Source organism: Chiloscyllium plagiosum, unplaced genomic scaffold (assembly GCF_037043375.1).
Source record: "Chiloscyllium plagiosum isolate Xiang-an unplaced genomic scaffold, Cpla_swu_hap1 HiC_scaffold_29, whole genome shotgun sequence".
Lineage (NCBI taxonomy): Eukaryota > Metazoa > Chordata > Chondrichthyes > Orectolobiformes > Hemiscylliidae > Chiloscyllium > Chiloscyllium plagiosum.
The window spans coordinates 96,419,305-96,438,689 of record NW_028270167.1 but is presented as its reverse complement, the minus strand read 5'-3'; the positions used below and the strand labels follow the sequence as shown (position 1 = coordinate 96,438,689).

Sequence of the window (19,385 nt, the reverse complement as noted above, 5' to 3'; positions counted from 1 at the left end):
TTTCTTATTAAATTTGAGACAATGTTTCTTCCGTGCATGCGTGAAGTAAAGGATGAAGGAATTTGGGCTAATGGCTGGTCGATGAGTTTCATGAGGCTGGGAGATCGCTCTGGAATTGCCTCGAGGCCAGGAAAGGCTGAGGCCTTTTTTAGGCCGAGGGACTATCACGTACCACAAGAAGACCACCACGTTGGTGCAGAAATTGAGGGATGTAGAATGCATTGCATTAGGGCAGTGAGGATGCAGTGACTGACGGGAGTGGAATGACATACCTGAGGTATGCCATCTTCGTTGAATAAGGAGAGGGAGATGCTGTGACCGAGCCGAGTGGGTGCTGTGTCAGAGTGGATTACAGATACATTGACTGAGAAGAGTGTCTTGACGTGACGTAGGGAATGGGATGCGACATGGCATTTAGTTGTAGTGACTGAGGAGACTGCGATTCTGTAACTGAAGAGAGGGGTATGTAGCTATTAAGATGTGTGTGATGTAATGAATGATGACACGGTCACTAATGCAGTAACTGAAGTGAGTAGAATGCAGTGACTTTGGTGAGTGTGACATATTAACTGAAGTGAGTGAGATGCGATGATTGCGGGATTTGAGATATAATGACTCAGGTGAGTGTGACATAGTGACTGAGGGGAGGTAGATGTGGTGTATGATGCCATGAGATACTGTGACTAATGTTAATGGCTTCCAATAACAAAGTAAAGCGAGAGAAGGTGAGTACCAGAGGTGAGATGAAGTAACTGAATGGTGTGACTCACAGCGACTGTATATTTTATTGAGCTTTTCTCCTTTTCAAATTCTATCACATCATATCCGAAATAATGTAGTCACAAAGTCATAGAGTTCTACAGCATGGAAACAGACTCTTTGGTCCAACTCATCCATGCGGACCAGATAGGCTAACCTAATCTAATCTCATTTGCCAGCACTTGGTCCATATCCCGCTTAACATTTCCTGTTCATTTTTCCATCCAGATATCTTTTAAAAGTTGTAATTGTATTAGCCTCCACCACTTCCCCGGCAGCTCATTGCATACACCCACTACCCTCTGCATGAAAAAGTTATCCTTGAGATCCCTTGTAAATGTTTTTCCCTCATACTCTAAACATATGTCCTTTAGTTCCGGACTCCGCCATTCCAGGGAAAATGTCTTGTTTATTTTCCCGAACCATGCATCTCATCAATTTTAAACCTCTGCATAGTCACTCCTCAGCGTCGGATGCACCAGGAAATACAGCCTCAACTTATTCAGCCTTTCAATGTAGCTCAAATCCTCCAACCCTGGCAACATCCTTGCAAATCTTATCTGAATCCTTTAAAGTTTCCCAATATCCTTCTGCTAGGAGGTAGATCAGAGTTGCATAAAATATTCCAAAAGTGCCCGAACTTACGTCCTGTGCAGCTGCATCATGACCTCCCCACTCCTGTATGCAATGCTCTGTCCAAAAAAGGACAGCATACTAAATGCCGTCTGCAATATCCTGTCTCCCTGCAACTCCACTTTCAAGGAACTATGAACCTGCACTCCAACGTCTCATTTTTCATCAACATGCTCCAGGACCTTACCAGTTGATGAATACGTCCTTCTCTGATTTGCCTTTCTGAAATGCAGCACCTCACATTTATCTAAATTAAACTCCATCTGCCACTCCTCATTTGTACTCTAAGGTAGCCATCTTCACTGTCCACATCAGCTCCAATTTTGGTGTCATCTGCAAACTTAGTAACTATACCTCCTATGTTCACATCGAAATCATTTATATAAGTAACCAAAAACAGTGGACCCATTACCCCTCCTTGTAGCATATCACTGGTCACAGGCCTCCAGTTTGAAAAGCAATCCTCCACCAACACCTTCCGTGTTCTACTATCAAGCCAGTTCCATATCCAAATGGCCAGTTCTCCCTGCATTCCATGAGATCTAACCTCGCTAACCTGTTGATGATGAGGGCAATTCTCAAACGCCTAAATGCAGTCCATATAGTTCACATGCACCTTTCTGCCTTCATCAATCTCTTTGTTCCCTCTGATAAATTAACCTGCATTTATTTCAATGCAGGATGCTCAACATTGAGGTGTAGTTATTGAAAGCTGTTGCTTGACAGGATCCTGTTGTGCCATGACATACGGCATGGATCAGTACTGACTCCTTGATTGTCTATTATGTTTTTTTTTAAATAATCGAATCCCTTCAGTTTGGAAGCATGCCATTCGAGTCCACACTGACACTCCAAACAGTATCACACCCAGACTCTATTCCTGTAAACTGGCATTTCCCATTACTAACCCAACACTATTGAATACTCTGGAGCAATTTAACAAGGCCAATCCACCTAAAAGGCACACCATTAGACCGTTGGAGTAAACCAGAGCACCCAGAGGAAACCCATGCAGTTGTGGGAAGAATGAGAAGACTTCACCAGACAGGTCTCCGAGGCTGAAACTGAACGCGAGTCCCTGGTGCTTTGAGGCAGCAGTGCTAGCTGATGTTGTTGTGGTAGTTGGGGGGTGGGGGTAATGGTTGGATTTGGTCACGTAAACACGTCAGTGGCATATTGGAGATAACTCTGAAAAGTGCAAGGACATTCGAATTGGAAAAAGAAGGACAATGCCAAACGAATACTTAATGTCAAGAAAAGAGATAACTCGGAGAAATAAAGGGACTTCTGGTGCTCCTAAGCAGGTCGCTAAAAGTGGAAAGAGAACGCATTGGGATAGTTAAGAAGGTATGCATAATTCTTGCCTTTTTAAATCCTGGCATAGTTTATAAGAGCAAGGGTTGCACATTGGAGAAGGGCAGGACTTTGGTTCGTCACAGCGGGAATATTGCACGACGTTCTGGTTACCACACTTAAAATGCGATGTGATTGTGTTCGATAGGGTGCAAAGGAGATTCACCTGCCTATTGCCTATGGTGCAGCATCTTAGCAATGAATAAAAGCTGCATGTGTTTGTCTATTTCTTTGAAGCAGAGAAATTTGAAAAAAGACCTGATAGAGGTCCAAAAGATTCTGAGGAAAATTGTCAAGAGTTTCGAGTAAGTATTTACGCTGATATACATGGGAAACCTTCCCCCTCCTACCTCCATCTCCACCAGTCGAAATAATAATGAGATGTCATAATTTTAAAGTGGCTTTGATTGGATTCGAGGAAGAACCATTTCACCAAGATGGTGAATGATGGTGCTTGCATGATCACTTAAAATGTCATAACATTCACGGCGATGAGTCGAGTGTGGGATAGGTGTCATTGGTGTATTGTGGCAATACAAACTTAATGGCCCGAAGGACTCTTCTGGGCTGCTTTACTCCCTGATTATATGGTTCTATCTTATAATCATAAGATTAGCAAGAACAAATCCAGTCTGGAATTTCGCAGAAAGATTTTTGCTCTGACAGTGGGAGCAGTGTTTGCAAATGGATTCGAAGGTGTAAAAATGTGAAGTTACTCATTTTAGAATGAAGGACAACAGAACAGAGTACGCGAATCTTGTGCAACTTTGAAAATGTTTGCCCAACAGATTATAGGGTGCTTGTGTTTATTTAAAGCTGAGATGACAGATTCCTAATCATGAGAGAATACAAGGATCATGGGAAAAAGCAAGTAAGTGGAAATATCTGATCAGCCGAGATTGTAGTGAACGGCAGAGATAGCAAAGTGTCCAATTGGCTGATTGGTGTGCTTCATTTTTTTATGACCCTAACATTTTAATGTCTCACTAAATAAGATACGGGTCAGGAGGAAAACTCATTCCAAAAAAGGAGGGAAGCTGGATTTAAGCATGTAGTAGAAATAGAGGAGGTATGGACTGTTCGGAGAGATAGAATATAGAACTTAGAACATAGAAGATTACAGTGCACTACAGGCCCTTCAGCCCTTGATGTGTCGCGGACCTGTGAAACCAGTCTGAAGCCCATATAACCTACACTAGGTTATCTCTTGCGCATATCTATCCAACGATCCCTTAAAGTTGGCGAATCTGCTCAATTTTCCAGGCTCCAACTACTTTCTGAGTAAAGAATCACACACTGACAGTAATGTGAGTAGATCTAGGATTCACATCTTTGTAAAGGTATACTGTCCTTGGAGGGATAATGATGTCGGTTATAGGTTATAGGAATGACACATAGACTTCTGGAGTGAATGGACAAATTAGGCCTATTTCTCTGATCAGAGTCTTCAAATATTAACAGAAGAAAGAAAATAAAAAAATATCATTTATTTCCACTGGAGATTCTAGAAATAGGGAGCATAGTCTCAGAATTGGGACAAAACAGTTCTGACGAAAAGTTAGAAAGCACTTCCAGGCAGAAAGGCTGGTCAATTTTTTGAAATCTTTTCCATAAACAGCAGTTTCTGCTGGATCAATGTTTTGTTTTTAAATCGGAGACAGCTTTTCTTCCGTGTCTGAATGATGTAAAGGATGAAGGAATTTGTGCAAATGGCTGGTCGATGGATTTATTCCTCAGATAAGCCTTGAGCTTATTGTGGAGAAAGTGAGGTCTGCAGATGCTGGAGATCAGAGATGGAAATGTGTTGCTGGAAAAGCGCAGCAGGTCAGGCAGCATCTAGGGAACAGGAGAATCGACGTTTCGGGCATTAGCCCTTCTTCAGCCATTCCTGAAGAAGGGCTAATGCCCGAAATGTCGATTCTCCTGTTCCCTAGTTGCTGCCTGACCTGATGAGCTTATTGTGGGCAATTCACAAGAAAATACCTTTAATTCGGCTACTTATTCCGAAATCTAGCGGGCAATCAAATACTGAAACAACAGTTCAGAATTTATTCCACGTAGTACCAAATATTAGACCTCTCAAGTAAGTAAGCACAAGCCTGCCACCCAACTTCGCTATTAACTGATTAATGTTAGGACAGGACCTCAACCAACTGACATTTCCAGGATTCGCTGCTTCTTCGGAGCTGTCCTATTGTTTGATCTTTTCAGATTTTCATATTTTGGTCTCAGAAGTGACAAACTGATGACTTTTTATTTTAAAGTCCTTTCATCGAAATGACAGCAAATCTGCAAAGTGCCTTCGTATAAAAAGCATTCTCGTTGTTTCTTGTTACATTTGGCATGGACTACCTGTTAGCAGGCACAGTTCTCCTGTAATTAACTCCTTAAAGTAGGATTTATGAAATGTTATACGGATTGACTGTGTGCATTGACTGCCTGCAGGTCGTGTGCTTTTTGAGCAAAAACACAATTTATTTGCCGACACATTGCATTTTTGCTGAAAAATCAAATGACCAGCAGGCAAGAGAGAGTGGGCACTGCAGATGCTGGAGATCAGAGTCGAGAGTGAGGTGCTGGAAATGCACAGCAGGTCAGGCAGCATCTGAGGAGCAGGAGAATCGATGTTTCGGGCATAAGGCTTCACCGAATGTAGTTTGGGGTGGGAGTCTGAGAGATTAACAGGGGGGAGGGTCGGCCTTGGGAGAGGAAGCTGGGATTGTGACAGGTGGGTGAACGTGGGGAGTGTGAGTGAGAGGTCGGGGAGGAAGCTGGGGCAGACAGATAGGAAGGAAGATGGACAGATCAAGAGGGCGGTGCTGGGTTGGAAGTTTGGGACTTGATTAAGGTGAGGAGAGGGGAAATGAGGAAATTGGTGAAATCTACATTGATCCCGTGCAGCTGCAGTGTCACAAAGTGGAAGAAGAGACGTTCTTCTTTCAGGTGTTGGACGGTTCGGGTTTGGTGATGGAGAAGTCCGAGGACCTGCAGATCTTGGCGGAGTGGGAGGGGAAGTTAAACTATTCAGCCACGGGGCAGTGGGGTTGCTTAGTGTGGGCGTCACAGAGATGTTCTCTGAAACATTCCGCAAGTGACTGCAGGGTTTGCACTTCGCAAGGTCACCTCCCCACCCCCCCCCCCCGCACTTCCATCCAAAGCCTTAAAGGATCCGTACACATCTGTCAGAAATTTATGTGTACTTCCACACACGTCATCTACTGTATCCCTAACAGACAATGTTGTTGACTTTCCACTGAGGACACAGGAGGCTAATTTGTGGATCATTTCAGGGAACATCTCTAGGTCACCCGCACCAACCAACCTCACCTACACGTCGCTGAACATTTTAACACCCCCTCCCACTCCACACGTAAGTGCTGGACCTCCTCCATCACCAAACACTCACTACTCGACGTCTCATCTTCCACCTTGAGACACAGCAACCACACTGGATCAATGTGGACATCATCAGTTTCTTCGTTTCCCCTCCCCCCACCTTATCCCAGTCCCAAGCTTCCAACACAGCACCGCCACCTTGACCTGTCCATCTTCCTTCCCACCTGTATGCTTTACCCTCCTCTCCAACTATCACTTTCACTCACAACTTCATCCACCTGAACCTTTCTCATCTACCTTCCTCCCAGCCCCACTTCCCTGCTATTTACCTCTCAGCACTTCCAGCCCATAAGTCTCATTCACGATGACGGGCTTATGCTCGAAATGGCGATTCTCCTGCTCCTTGGATGCTGTCTGACTTGCTGTACTTTTCCAGCAACACACTCACAGCTTGCAGGCAGTCAATCCATGTAACAGTTTATAAATTCCTACTTTGGAAATAGAACATCTGACTCAAGAGTGTGACAGAGACATACTCTAACCTCAGACCTTTAATATATTCTCTGAGCTGAGATGTCACATTTTCTTTCGATGAAACATTAGATTATCTCGAGAATATGACGAAATAGAAGTTCTGGGACTTACATATTAACCAACCGGACCAAACAAAGATGAAAATTTGAACTGCAATCTAGGTTTGCTCAATATATCGTTTTAATTGCATGACACTGCGACCTTTTGCTGTAAATTCTGTGTCTTATGATCCTGCCCCACTAGTTTCCTGACAAAGAAGCAGCGCTTTGAAAGCTGGTGCTTTGAAGTAAACCTTTTGGACTATGATTCTGGTACTGTGTGATTTTTAACTTTGTCCACCCCTGTCCTCCAGCGGCACCTCCACATCATCTGATGCAACTGTACACAGTTATGAGGGCAATTCCAGTGTGGAATGTAAATCAGTTGTACTCTTGGTTTGACGGCTCAAAAGCAAGGGGACACACTTTTTAATGCTGAAGTGCAGGAGGTTTCATGGGAACTTCACCCATCGTCTCGTGTAGATGGTGTCTGAAATGGACTGTCTGGGAAAGTATTGCAAATGGGTAAACTCACGACTTTCATAAGTTCATTCGATGAACATTTGTGGCGTCATTGAACTCAATGCTTTGGCCTATTCATGGGAAATGGGATCAGTGTTTTCTTCTTTGCTATGCAATTTCACAGACTGAGGGGCCTCTTTGATGCTGAACTATTTTATGATTCTGTGATTCAGAGAATAAAACGTCTCTCTTGTTTTGTAACAGTGCTGAATATCACTATTGAATGTTTTTGTCACACAGTTGCAGAATCTGGAGACACTGACCCGTGTGTGTTTCACAACGTGTTGGTACAGCCCTGGAGAAGTTTGAATTGCCGTAATTATGAATGTACTGGTAAAGCAGAATGTGATGTGCACCTTAAACACGGATGGTATCGATTCAAAAGGTAATACAGATTTCTACCTGGCAATAATCTATTAAAGATGGATAATGTGCTTTTCATCATGAGACTACCTTTGTTTGTCTGCATGGATGGGAACTGGGTGAAGTCGGAACCATCAGGTGGAAAAATAACTGATTAAACATTGTGACAGGATGGCCTCGAAGAAGGATTTGTTCCATCTTGTTTCTCGAGGAAACAAGTGTTGTTAGCGTTACCACGACAATCTATTCCATGTAAAGAAGACTCAATAGTTTTGGTTCTTTCATAAAAGTGGACAAAAGAAGCATGAGCGTGAGAGTCCGGCTCACACAATAATAGTGTTTTAGTTTTTGCTGTCAGTTGTTGGAGTTGGGCTTTCCGGAATTGGAACTGAAGACACAACCCTCTCTCTGCTGCAGAAAAAAAGAATGAGGTCTAATTCTGCTGCTATATTTGTGCTTTGTCCTGTACTGGAAAAAAATCACAAACACGGGAAGTCCGCTTCCTGACTTTGCTTTTTTTTCAAGGATGTGTTTCTGAAATGGTACTACGTTTGAACAGTTGATGAGTCATCGTTAATATATAATTATTTTCTCAAGTATTTAGATAGAATTAAAGTCATGCCAAGTTTTTGTATTTTAACGCTGGTGTGGGGAATAAAATATATATTTTGCTCAAACCATCACAATTTGACCAATATAATCACATCTGGAAGGCCACACTTTACACTTAACTTTGAATAAGGTAAAGGATATGTCAAGGCTATCTCATGACAGGTATTGATGGATTTGTTCGGATGTGTAACAATGTAAATAGGCTCCGATCAAGAGGGCTCAGAGAGACACAGGAGAAACGATAACTGTTTCTGGATGTCGAACAAAATAGCGACATAGTAAGGCCATTGGTGATAAATCTAGATAGAAGGAGGCATTTTAAATAGGAGGAGATTAGCATATTGAGCCTCACAGGTTGTGAAGGGGATGCAACGAGTTTACAAAATGATATTGATAGGTTAATGGGTGGCACGATGGCACAGTGGTTAGCACTGCTGCCTCAAAGCGCCAGAAACCTGGGTTCAATTCCCACCTCCGAGCGACTGTCTGTGTGGAGTTTGCACGTTGTACTTGTGTCTGCGTGGGTTTCCTCCGGTTGCTCTGGTTTCCTCCCACCGTCCAAATATGTGCAGGTTAGGTGAATTGGCCGTGCTAAATTGTCCATAGTGTTAGGTACAAGGGTAAATGTAGGGGAATGGGTCTAGGTGGGTTACTCTTCGGAGGGACTTGTTGGGCTGAAGGGCCTGTTTCCACATTGCAAGTAATCTATCTAATCTGTCAGGTTAAAGAAGTGGGCAATAATGCATAAATTGAGTGTAATGAGAAGTTGAGCACTTTGGAAGTTAGATCATATAATAATGTAAATGGGGGAGGGATAGGTGCAGTAAACTGCAACACAATCGGCCTTGCGTTTTCTTATGAACGAGACAAAGAAAATAAGCAAACAGAGACAGCAGGTAATCAGAAAGTCTGGTCAGAAAGTATGTCATTATATCAAGGATTTACCGTATAAATGAAGGAAAGACTTATTGCAATTGTACAAGTTGCTGGTCAGAGAACATCAGTAGTACTGTGAGCAGTTTTGATTCCATTTTTTCTGGAGATGTATCCTTTCATTCGAGGCAGTGTAGAGTCGTTTAACAAGATTATCTGATATGAGGAGGGATTTTCTAATGAGCAAATGTTAAACGAATTGGGACAGGACTCGCCATAGTTCGGAAGATTGAGAGGTAATCTCATTGAAATGCATGTAGTTCTTATTCAGCTTGACAGGATAAATGCTTTGAGGATATTGCCCATCATGGGCGAATCTAATGTCACAACAAATACAAAAAGATTAAAGGGGCATCCATTTGACACTTAAAACAGGACAGAATTATTTTCTCAGATGTGTGTGAATAGCTTGTTAAAGTGATCTTTGGGGGAAGTGTCTTGTATCTTTTTAACGTTGAGATGGATAGATATTTAATGAGTATGAGAATCTTGAGTTTCAAGAAAAGGCAGGAAAAGTGGACATGACGAATGTCAAACAAATCATGATCATATTGAATGACGAGGAACGATCCTTGGGAGTGATTACATCTTATCATCCCTTATGGCCACACGCCCTATTTCCTGCACTATGTTTTTTTCAGACTTTCCATTCATCAGCGAGAAATTGCAGTTCGGAAATTGTTTACAAGAACGTAAGAGGGCCGAGGATATCTAACAGCATCCGTGTCAAAAGACATGCAGTGTACAAGAATTCAGACTTACATTCGAATTTGGAAATTTGGCAGATTAGCAGACAGATTAAATTTGAAGTAGAGATAGATCGACTGAGGTCTCGATGCTCCTCCCGATGTTGGTTGCCATAAGCATCAGTGGCTGAGGGGTAAACTGATAGAATTTATAACGGTACGAGGGGCATGCAGAGCTTCAATTGTCAAGGTCTTTTTTATTTCTGGGGCGAGGAGTCCAAACCTAGACGGCATAGGTTTAAGGTGAAGAGTGAAGAGATTGAAAACAGACCTAATGGGCAACTTCTTCGCGCAGAGGGTGGTATTTGTTTGGAATGAACTGCCAGAGGAAGTAATCGATTCTGGTACAATTACAACATTTCAAAACCATCAGGACGGTTATACAAATGAAAAGGATTTGTCAGAATATGGGCCAAATGTTGGCAAATAGGATTAGATTAGTTTAGTATGTCTGGTCGGCATGGATGAGTTGGACCAAAGTATCTGTTTCTGTCTTGTACATCACTATGCCACTCCGACTCTATGTCTGATTGTAATCTTTCCCATCCAGACTCTGTATCTTTTGAATTTGTTGTCAGTCACGAGTATATTAAATGCAAATTCAAATAAATCCAAAATGCTTTTCACCACTCCTTCCTGGAACGGACATTTCAAAGGCTAATACAGGCGGGGCAATAGTTGGGCGACATTTTTTACACACCTCACACCGAGTACTGTGCGGAATTCTGGAATATGCAATATCGAAAGATTGTGATAGTACAGGAGATGGTTTGGAAGAAATTTCCAAGAAAATATAGCTTGAGTTGGAAAGATTTAAAATGCCGTTGACAGGGCTATATATTTTAATTTCCGAAAACCGATGTAAACAACTGTGTCTGTTTTCCTTGTAGCAGAGGTGATTGAAAGGCGACATGATTAAAATGCATAAAGAAGTTATGATTTTCAGAGATAGGCTCCAAAAGAATATCCTTTCTTCTTCCCCCTTGATGGAGACATGAATGGCCAGGAGGCATAAAATTAGGGTAATGGGTTTAGACAGCATATGAGGAAAAATGATTTTGCCTCGAGGTAATGGCAATCTGGCGCTCACTGTCCATGAGGATGACTAAGTGAAACCTCTCACGTTATGAAAAAGATATTTAGATGGGTACTTACGATGCTAAAGCAAAGAAGGTTGATGGAAAAGCCGTTGAAAATTTGGTTTTCAAACTGTTTTTGACTGGTGTAACACAATGAGATAAAGGACTTTTTTTTACATATGCTCTCAACCTCTATGGGTCCATGACTATGATGAGACTCTGAGGAAGGTTAACCTGCTTTGGGATGGGAAGTATGGAGACATCAAGGAATTTTAATTGGGTATGCTGTTATGGCAGATTGCCATTCATTCGCTTTCTCTGTGATTGCTGTTTCAGCTCCGGTGGATGGAAGATGCCAGAGGTGGTTGTCCAACCATATCACTGCTCGACACGTGGAACAGCGTGGTTACAGGGTAATTTCATAATTTATTAGACAGATGTTCACTGCCCAGCACTGTTCACATTGATTACGTTCTTCAATACTGATAAACCTTATTACAGGTTCTCATCCAACCATGGCCGATGGGGAAGTGACCAGGAGAGTTTGTATAAACTGGGAAAGAAATCAATGTCACTGGGTCCATGAGATAAAGATCAAAAGCTGCAGCAGTTACTTTGTTTATCAATTGAAGCCGTTGCATTATTGTGCTGCCTACTGCACAGGTACAGTTCTCTTTTTACGTTACTCACAAGGGCAACTTTGGGGTGTCTCACTCCACCAAGAAAATATCATTCCAATGACTTTGGAAATAGTTTGAACTTCCAATCACTGAGTCGTTGAAACTTTTGAAATAAAATATACGAAAATGATCCGAGTTAATTGAAAAGAGGAAGAGAACATAATGTAGTTGGGAAGTCACTGCTCTCAGACAAGACGTAAATAAAATGTTACAATCAGCCACTGCAGCACGGAATGATTGGCAATGTGAAAGCTCCTCCTTGTCTTAATTATGAAAGGAAACAATCCAAAGAAACAGGATGCTGGTTTCCAAGGCATAAAATCCAACTTCTTTCAGTCGAAGCACTCCTCTCCCTTAAGCCATGAAATTCAATTCGCTTTAGTTCCTACATTCTACCACATCTTACTCAATGCCTCACACTCCCCTGGTGAACATTTCTAACTTCCCTCAACAACAGTATCATGCTCACTGTAGTAACTACATCACTCTGCAATCTGTTCTGATGTCTCTCTCATGTCAGAAAACACATCCCAGTCCATTAATCACTGCATCCCACTGTCCCAAGATATTATATTACATTTTTCACTGTCACTACATTGCACTCACTTGAGTCACCATGTTCTACTCCCATCCTCACTGCATCCATTTTATAAATGCAAGTTGGACGTGTTGGGCTGAGCTGTTTCTTTATGTGGTGTTAAATGCACTTTCCCAGCTACAGTACACTGTCAAAGTTTCAGTCTCTCATTTCTTGGTCTTAACACAGTACTGCCATTTACTCAAAGGACACATCGAATCCTAATCTCCGAATCATAGTCTCATTCCCACATTCATTTGAGAACATTTCACAAATGCCACAGAGAATGTAGGATCTGAAAATAAAATGACCGCCTCACAAGCAGGGATTTAAATGAATTTGTCCCCACTCGTTTAGTACAATTACTGCAGAGGCAAAAAATCTGATGGTGAAGTGTTTTTCTTTCAGTTATAGCGAGCAGCAGCAATCACTGCTGTCAATGTTTCTTCAGGAAAATCACAAAGGACATAGATTCGTATCTGGTATTAAATCCGGGAAAGGCACTGTGCCTCGGCATTATATTTATATCAGTTATTCGTGGGAAACTGGGTGGCTGACTGAGCCAGCATTTACTGGCCGTGTTTAATTGCCCTTGAGAAAGTGGAGATGCAACAGCTTCTTGATTAGTTCCAGTGTGTATGTAGGTGGATGATCCACAATGTCCATAGAGAGGGACTTCCAGCATTTTGACAGTAAAGGCACAGCGATACATTTCGAAGTCATGATGGTGATTGTCTGGGACATATTCTTGCACGTTGTCTTGTCCCCATGTGTTTGCTTCCCATGGTCGTGTAGATGGAAGCAGCCGTGGGTTTGAAAGGTGCTGTCTGAAGATCTTTAGTGAATTCTGCAGTGCATTTTGTAAGTAGTGCAAACCATGCTCCTGAATGTTGGTGGTGGAGAGACAGATATTTGTGGATGTAATGCAAATCAAGAGGAATACTTGAGCGTTGTTGATGCTGCTTCCATCCTGAGTACCGCCTTGGAGGAGTCAGAACGTGAGTTCCTGCCGCAGAATTCCTAGCCTGGATTTACTGTTGCCACCTTTTAGTGACAAATCTATTTGAGTCACCCCAAGGATGCTAATAACGTTAAATTCAGTCATGGTAACGGAATTGAATCACAAGGAAAATGATGACAGTGTTACGTTTTGATGACTATCATTGAATCCCTCCGGTGTGGAAGCCCATTGAGTCCACACCGCCTCTCCGAAGGTATCCTACACAAACCACACACACACACACACCCCAACCCAATGCCTCTAGTCCTAAATTTCCCATGGCTACTCTATCTAACCTTCACAGTTTTGGACTGCGGGAGGAAACCACGCAGACAGGGGACAATGCGCAATCACCACGCAAACAATTTCATGAGGCTGGAATTGAATCCAAGTCCCAGGCACTGTGAGGTAGCAGTGCGAAACACTGAACCACCGTTTCACCCTGATTCCTTGGTCATCTCTTGTCACTTGTGTGAGTGTTACTTACCACATGTCAGTCAAAACAGGGATATTATTTAGATCTTCTTGCATTTGAATATGGGCTGTTTCAATGTCTGAGGGGTCGCAAACAGAGCTGACCATTATGCAGTCATCTGTGAACATCCCATTTCTGACATTAAAACGGTGGGAACGTAATTGATGAACATGTTGAGGATAGTTTTACCGAAAATGCTATCGCCAGTAAGTCCTGCAGTGACGCCACGAAGCTAAGATGTTTGACCCCAAACCACAGAATCAAATTCTATATGACAGGTTTGATTCGAAGCAGTAGAATATTTGACCTTGACACCCATAAATCCCATTTTTGCTCATGCTTCTGATGCCTCACTCATTCGAATGCAGCTTCAGTGTCAAGGTTTGACACTTGCGCCTCATCTCTGGAATTTTCCTCTTGAACCAAAGCTGTAATGAGTGCAGGAGCTGAGTCTTTGTGGTGGAAGTTAACTGGGCGTCACTGAGCGGGTTATTGCTGAGCAGGTGCTGCTTACTTACTATTGCCAGAATAGTCTCAGAGCTCAGTAGCTTTGCAATATCCAATGTCTTCAACAGTGTCTTTTCACTGCGCTGAGTAAATGCGAAGCCTGAAAACTTCTGTCTGTGATGCTGGGAATAATTGGAGGAGGCCAAGATGGCTAATTCACTTGGGAATGCTGATATGAGATTCCCTACAGTATGGAAACAGGCCCTTCTGCCCAACAAATCCACACCAACTCTCCGAAGAGTATCCCACCACAACCCTACATTTACCCCTGATTAATACACCTAACACGATGGACAATCCAACATGGCCAATTCACCTGACCTGTATATGTTTGGATTGTGGGCAGCAACTCATAGTTTCCTGAGAGAATGTGCAAACTCGACACAGACAGTTGCCTGAGGCAGGAATCGAACCCAGGTTCCTGGCGCTGTGAAGCAGCAGTGCTAATGACTGAGCCACCACGCCTCAAACGTTTCATACTAGTGTTTTCAACTGTGTTGTGCTTTTCCATCATTTAGGATGGGGGTATTTGTGGCTCCTCCTGCAATGAGTTGTTACGTAAAAACACCATTCACTGCATGTGGTACTTCTGATCCATTGTTTATGGGATCGCTTCCCTTGTCACTGTGGTTGCCTCAACCTACCTATACCATTGTTCGTTTTCCTCAGTTTGAATCTCTGCTGTGTCTCATGAATTACTCCCAGAATCTCTCGCCATTGCTGTTTCACTGCCTTTCATGCTGGGCTCATCTACCAGTCAATTCTACCTCGCTCATCCCTCCCTTGAAGTAGCCGTGTTTTGCAGCTTCATTTTGTTGATGCGGCATTTTTGTGTATGCTTGGTGCTACTCCTGCTGTACCCTCCTGCACATTCCACGAAACAAGTTTGATTCCATCATTTTATTATAAGGTTTGAGTGGGGAGTATGCGCAACAATATGTTGCCGATATTGATGGAAGACAATTTTGTTGCTGTTGGTCTCCGACCGGGCTTCATCGAACCTGAAATTGCTAGATCTGCTTGAAGTCTGTCCCATTTAGCATGGCGACAGTGCCAGATAACACATTTGGATGGTTTTTAAGTTCGTCTCGTCAAGAACTATGCGGTAGTCACTCTTGACAATATTTTCTTGTGCAGATGCATCTGCAGTCGGCATAGTGATAAGGATGAAAGCAAGTGTATTTCACCCTCTCACCACCTGTCATGGCCCCATTCTACTAGCTTTATCTTTAGGACCCGAACAGGTCGATCAACAGTGCTACTGCTAACACACTGTCGGTGATGAATATTGCAATTCCCCACACATCCATTGTACATTTTGCGTACTTGCCTGGCTTGATGCTTATCCCATACATTGTGCAGCATGTAGCAGTCCTGATTCCTCAGTTGTGGTAATCAGCATAAGTTTTCTTAATCATGTTTAATCTGACGTCAGAAGATGGTAAGGGACTCGTGTCCATGCAGAGGACTTCTAGGTGAAATTCATTCTGATTTTAGGCCACTGTGCCACCACCTCTGCTAGGACTGTCCTGCAAGTTGGACAGGACATATCGATGATGGCGGTGGTGACATCTGGTTAACTGTCTCCACGGTCGACGATGTAAGCAAGATTAGACTAATAACGGACTAATCTGTGAAATAACTTTGGCAAATTTATCACTATTGTCAGGTGTTAGTAAGGAGCACTTTGCAGGGTGACAGGGCTTATTGGACCATCATCTTTCCCAGTGCTTCGTTCGATGCCAGGCGATCCATCTGGATTTGTTTCTTTGTTGAAACGTTGAAGCGATTGGTGCAACAGGATAACTTGTTAGGCCATTTCAGAGGGTATGAACGTCAAGAACGTTGCTGTAGGTCTGTACTCACTTGCAGTTCAGAGCAGACGAGGTTTCTTCCCTGAAATAGATTACTTAGCCAGTGGCGTCATTTTTTTTTTTCAGCAAATGCACATGGATTCATGGCAATCAGTAGATTCTCAGGCCAGATATGTTACTTTGCATCGAATTACATTTTCACCATTTGCAGTTTGAAGATTTGAAAACAGGTCCCCAGAGTGTTCGCTGAGTCTCTGGATTTCTAACTCAGTGAAAATACTACTGGGTTCTTGCCTCCATGAAATACGTGGCACGCTGGGAATTATTGGGAAATATCTGAATTAAAGAGTTCCATCTTTGAATAATTCTTATACTATGTCTACATTCCTTCAGATCCAAACACTGCTGAACATGACAACAACGTGACATATTCAACTCAGAAACCGACAGAAAGTTCTTCACCAAACAGAGCAGTGACGGCAGAAACAGGTAACAGTGACGCTGAGAAGTATTCTTTACACAAAAGCAATTAATACACACAGAGTTATGTGCCAGGTGGTTTAGGCGGGACAGAAATGGTGGATAAAATGGAGTGGGATTTGCATTTTTGTATAAGGCGAATATCATCGCAGTAATCAGAGATTAAATAACTGAGGGATCACACAGTGAGGCTTTGTGGGTGGAGTAGAGAAATAAGACGGGTTGGTGACATTACTGGGGTTGTATTTAAGGTCCCCAATTACTCAATGGCAATTAGAGGAACAAATATGCAGGGATATTGTGGCAATTGCATTGTTGTAGTAGGAGATTTTAATTTTTCTGACATACACTGGGACTCCCATAGTGTTTAGTGTTAGATGGGGTGGAATTTGTTAAGTGCGTTCGGAAAACATTTCAAAATCTGTATACAGAGGTCCGACTCGGGAAGGGACAAATCTTGACCGACTCTTGGGAAATAAGGCAGGACAGCATAACTAAAGTGACAGAGGTGGAACCCTTTGGGACCAGTAACCATCGTTCTATTGACCTTAAAACTGTTTATTAAGAAGGATGAAACAGGTCCCCAGAATCAAGTTCTAAATTGGGGCAAGGCGCATTTTGCTGGAATTACACAGGAGTTGCATGATTTAATTCGAGTAGATTGTTTGCAGGGAAAGGCAAGCGGAAGTCCTTTCAAGTGCGATAGTTAGAGTACAAGATCTATACGTTTCTTTGAAGGTGAAGGGCAAGATTTGTAGGAATAGGAACCCTGGAAGCCAAGATACATTGAGGCTTTGACCAGAAAAAAGGAGACATGGCTCAGTTGCAAGCAGCTGGAATCAAGGGAATTCCTAGAAGGATATAGGAGAAACAGGAGTTTACTGAGGAGAGAAATCATGAGGGCGAAAGTGGACACGAAATAGCCGTGGGTGAGTCGGTTACGGAGAAACCAAAGAGGTTCCTTAAGTATATTAAAGGAAAAAGAATAACTAGAGAGAGAATAGGACTCATCGAGGAGCATAGTGGACATGTATATTTTGAAGTGCCAGAGATGGACAACGTCCTCAATGAACACATCTTCTTTATGTTTATGGTGGAGAAAGAGTTTGGAACTGAGCGAAATTAGCGGTCATATCTTGGGGACATTCCTTCTCAGCACAGAGGTGATATTGTACGCAGTATAATGTGTGAAGGCGGATCAAACTTCTGGTCCTGACAAAATATACGCAAGAAGAATTCAAGAGACCAGAGAAGAAATTTGGGGCGACCCAGCTGGCAGTCCCAGTCTATGTCAGTCATGGGTGAGGTCACGGATGACTCGAGGGGAACGAATGTCGTACTCTGTTTCAACAAGGACTGCAAATAAAAACCTGGGAACTATAGACCAACAATCCTAACATCTGGTGTACATAAGTTACTTGAGAAAATTCTGGGAGGTAATGTATACATGAATTTGGAAAGGCAGGGTTTGATTAGGAGTCATCAGCATGGTGTTATGCGTGGGAGATCATGCCTCACAAATTTGTTGGAGTTCTTTGATAAATTAACCAGGAAGGTTGACGATGATAAGGCATATAACCTTGTCAATATTGATTTCAGCCAGGTCTTTCATTAGGTCCCAATTGGGAGGCTGCTCTGGAAAGTTAGATTGCAAGGAACCTCGAGGAAGCTGGCAATTTGACGCACACTTGTCTTCATGATAGGAAGCAGACCATAATAATGGAAGGATGCCCTTCCGACTGGAGGCCCGTGAATCGTGGAAGGCCTCAGGGGTTGGTGCTGGGCCCAATCCTGACTGTTATCTATATTAATGATTTGGATGGGAATGTACCAACCATGATTAGTAAGTTTCCAGATGACACTAAAACGGACAATGAGGATGTTTAGCAACAGAACCTGAAACATCCGCTGAAGTGGGCTCAGAAATGGAAAATGGAGTTTAATATAGAGAAGTGTGTGGTGTTGCATTTTGGAAAATCAAATCAATGTTGGATTTTCGTGGTGAATGGTAGGGCCTTAAGGAGTGCAGTGAAACAGAGGGACCTTGGGGTTCAAGTGCACGATTCTCTGAAAGTTTACTCACAGGTAGACAGGGCGTTGAACAATGTTTTGGGCACATTGGTGTTCATCAGTCAGGGTATTGAGTACAGACGTTGGAAGCTATGTTGCTGTTGCACGGGACGTTTACGAGGCTGCACTTTTGGGATTGTGTTTAGTATTGAGCCAAAGTGCACTGTGAGATTCTATTCCAAATCTGCTGCATCTGATCCACCAGGCTGGGGCATCTCTATGACTTATATATCTCTGATAATGCGTCAAATTTCCTTGAAACATTCCCTCTCAGTCGAAAGAGCACGTTAATTCTCCGACTGACACTGTTATGAAGATCAGAGCAATCACACTTTTGGTTAGCTCCACAAGTAGCTACAGGATTGAAATCAGAGCACTGAGTGTAAGATGCACGCCAGAAAAGGAGTGTGATTTTTTTAAATGAAGGTTTGAGGTAAAGTTAATTGGAAAGGTTCAATGAAGTCACTGAAATGAATATATTGCACTGACTGCCGAGAATATGTTCTAATGATTACAATGAATAGAATTTTTTTTGGTGTGACTTGTACAATTTGACTGAAGCAAAATGCATTTGGAGATGTCGCTAATTAGAGTGCCTTGAAACAGAATCCTATTCCTTTGATGTTCTTATCATGAAGCAGGACTGGGTGATGCTTGCATTTTGTTAGCCTAACTGTGATATATTGACAGGGAAAAGACCAATTGTTCAGAATTGGTCTGTATATTGAGACAGACAGCTGTGATGTCTTGACCGCTAATTAGTTTTGTTCTTCTTTCATGTGACTCCTAGATCTATTCGCATTTCTTTCTTGCAGTGAGAAGACTTTCATCAGCTCTGGGACCTGTAGGTATAAAAACTCCAAACTCCCCTGAG

At 42.6% G+C, this 19,385-nt stretch overlaps 1 protein-coding gene across 1 annotated transcript in view; it reads left to right on the top strand.

Moving 5' to 3' along the window:
* LOC122547021 (uncharacterized) overlaps window positions 1-19,385 on the top strand; it is a 60,062-nt gene that overhangs the window by 23,783 nt on the left and 16,894 nt on the right. The window contains exons 6-10 of the mRNA XM_087976595.1: window positions 7,416-7,560; window positions 11,245-11,321; window positions 11,410-11,571; window positions 16,355-16,450; window positions 17,721-17,735. Of these exons, the coding sequence (XP_087832721.1) occupies window positions 7,416-7,560; window positions 11,245-11,321; window positions 11,410-11,571; window positions 16,355-16,450; window positions 17,721-17,735 (495 nt within the window). The remainder of the gene's footprint in view (window positions 1-7,415; window positions 7,561-11,244; window positions 11,322-11,409; window positions 11,572-16,354; window positions 16,451-17,720; window positions 17,736-19,385) is intronic.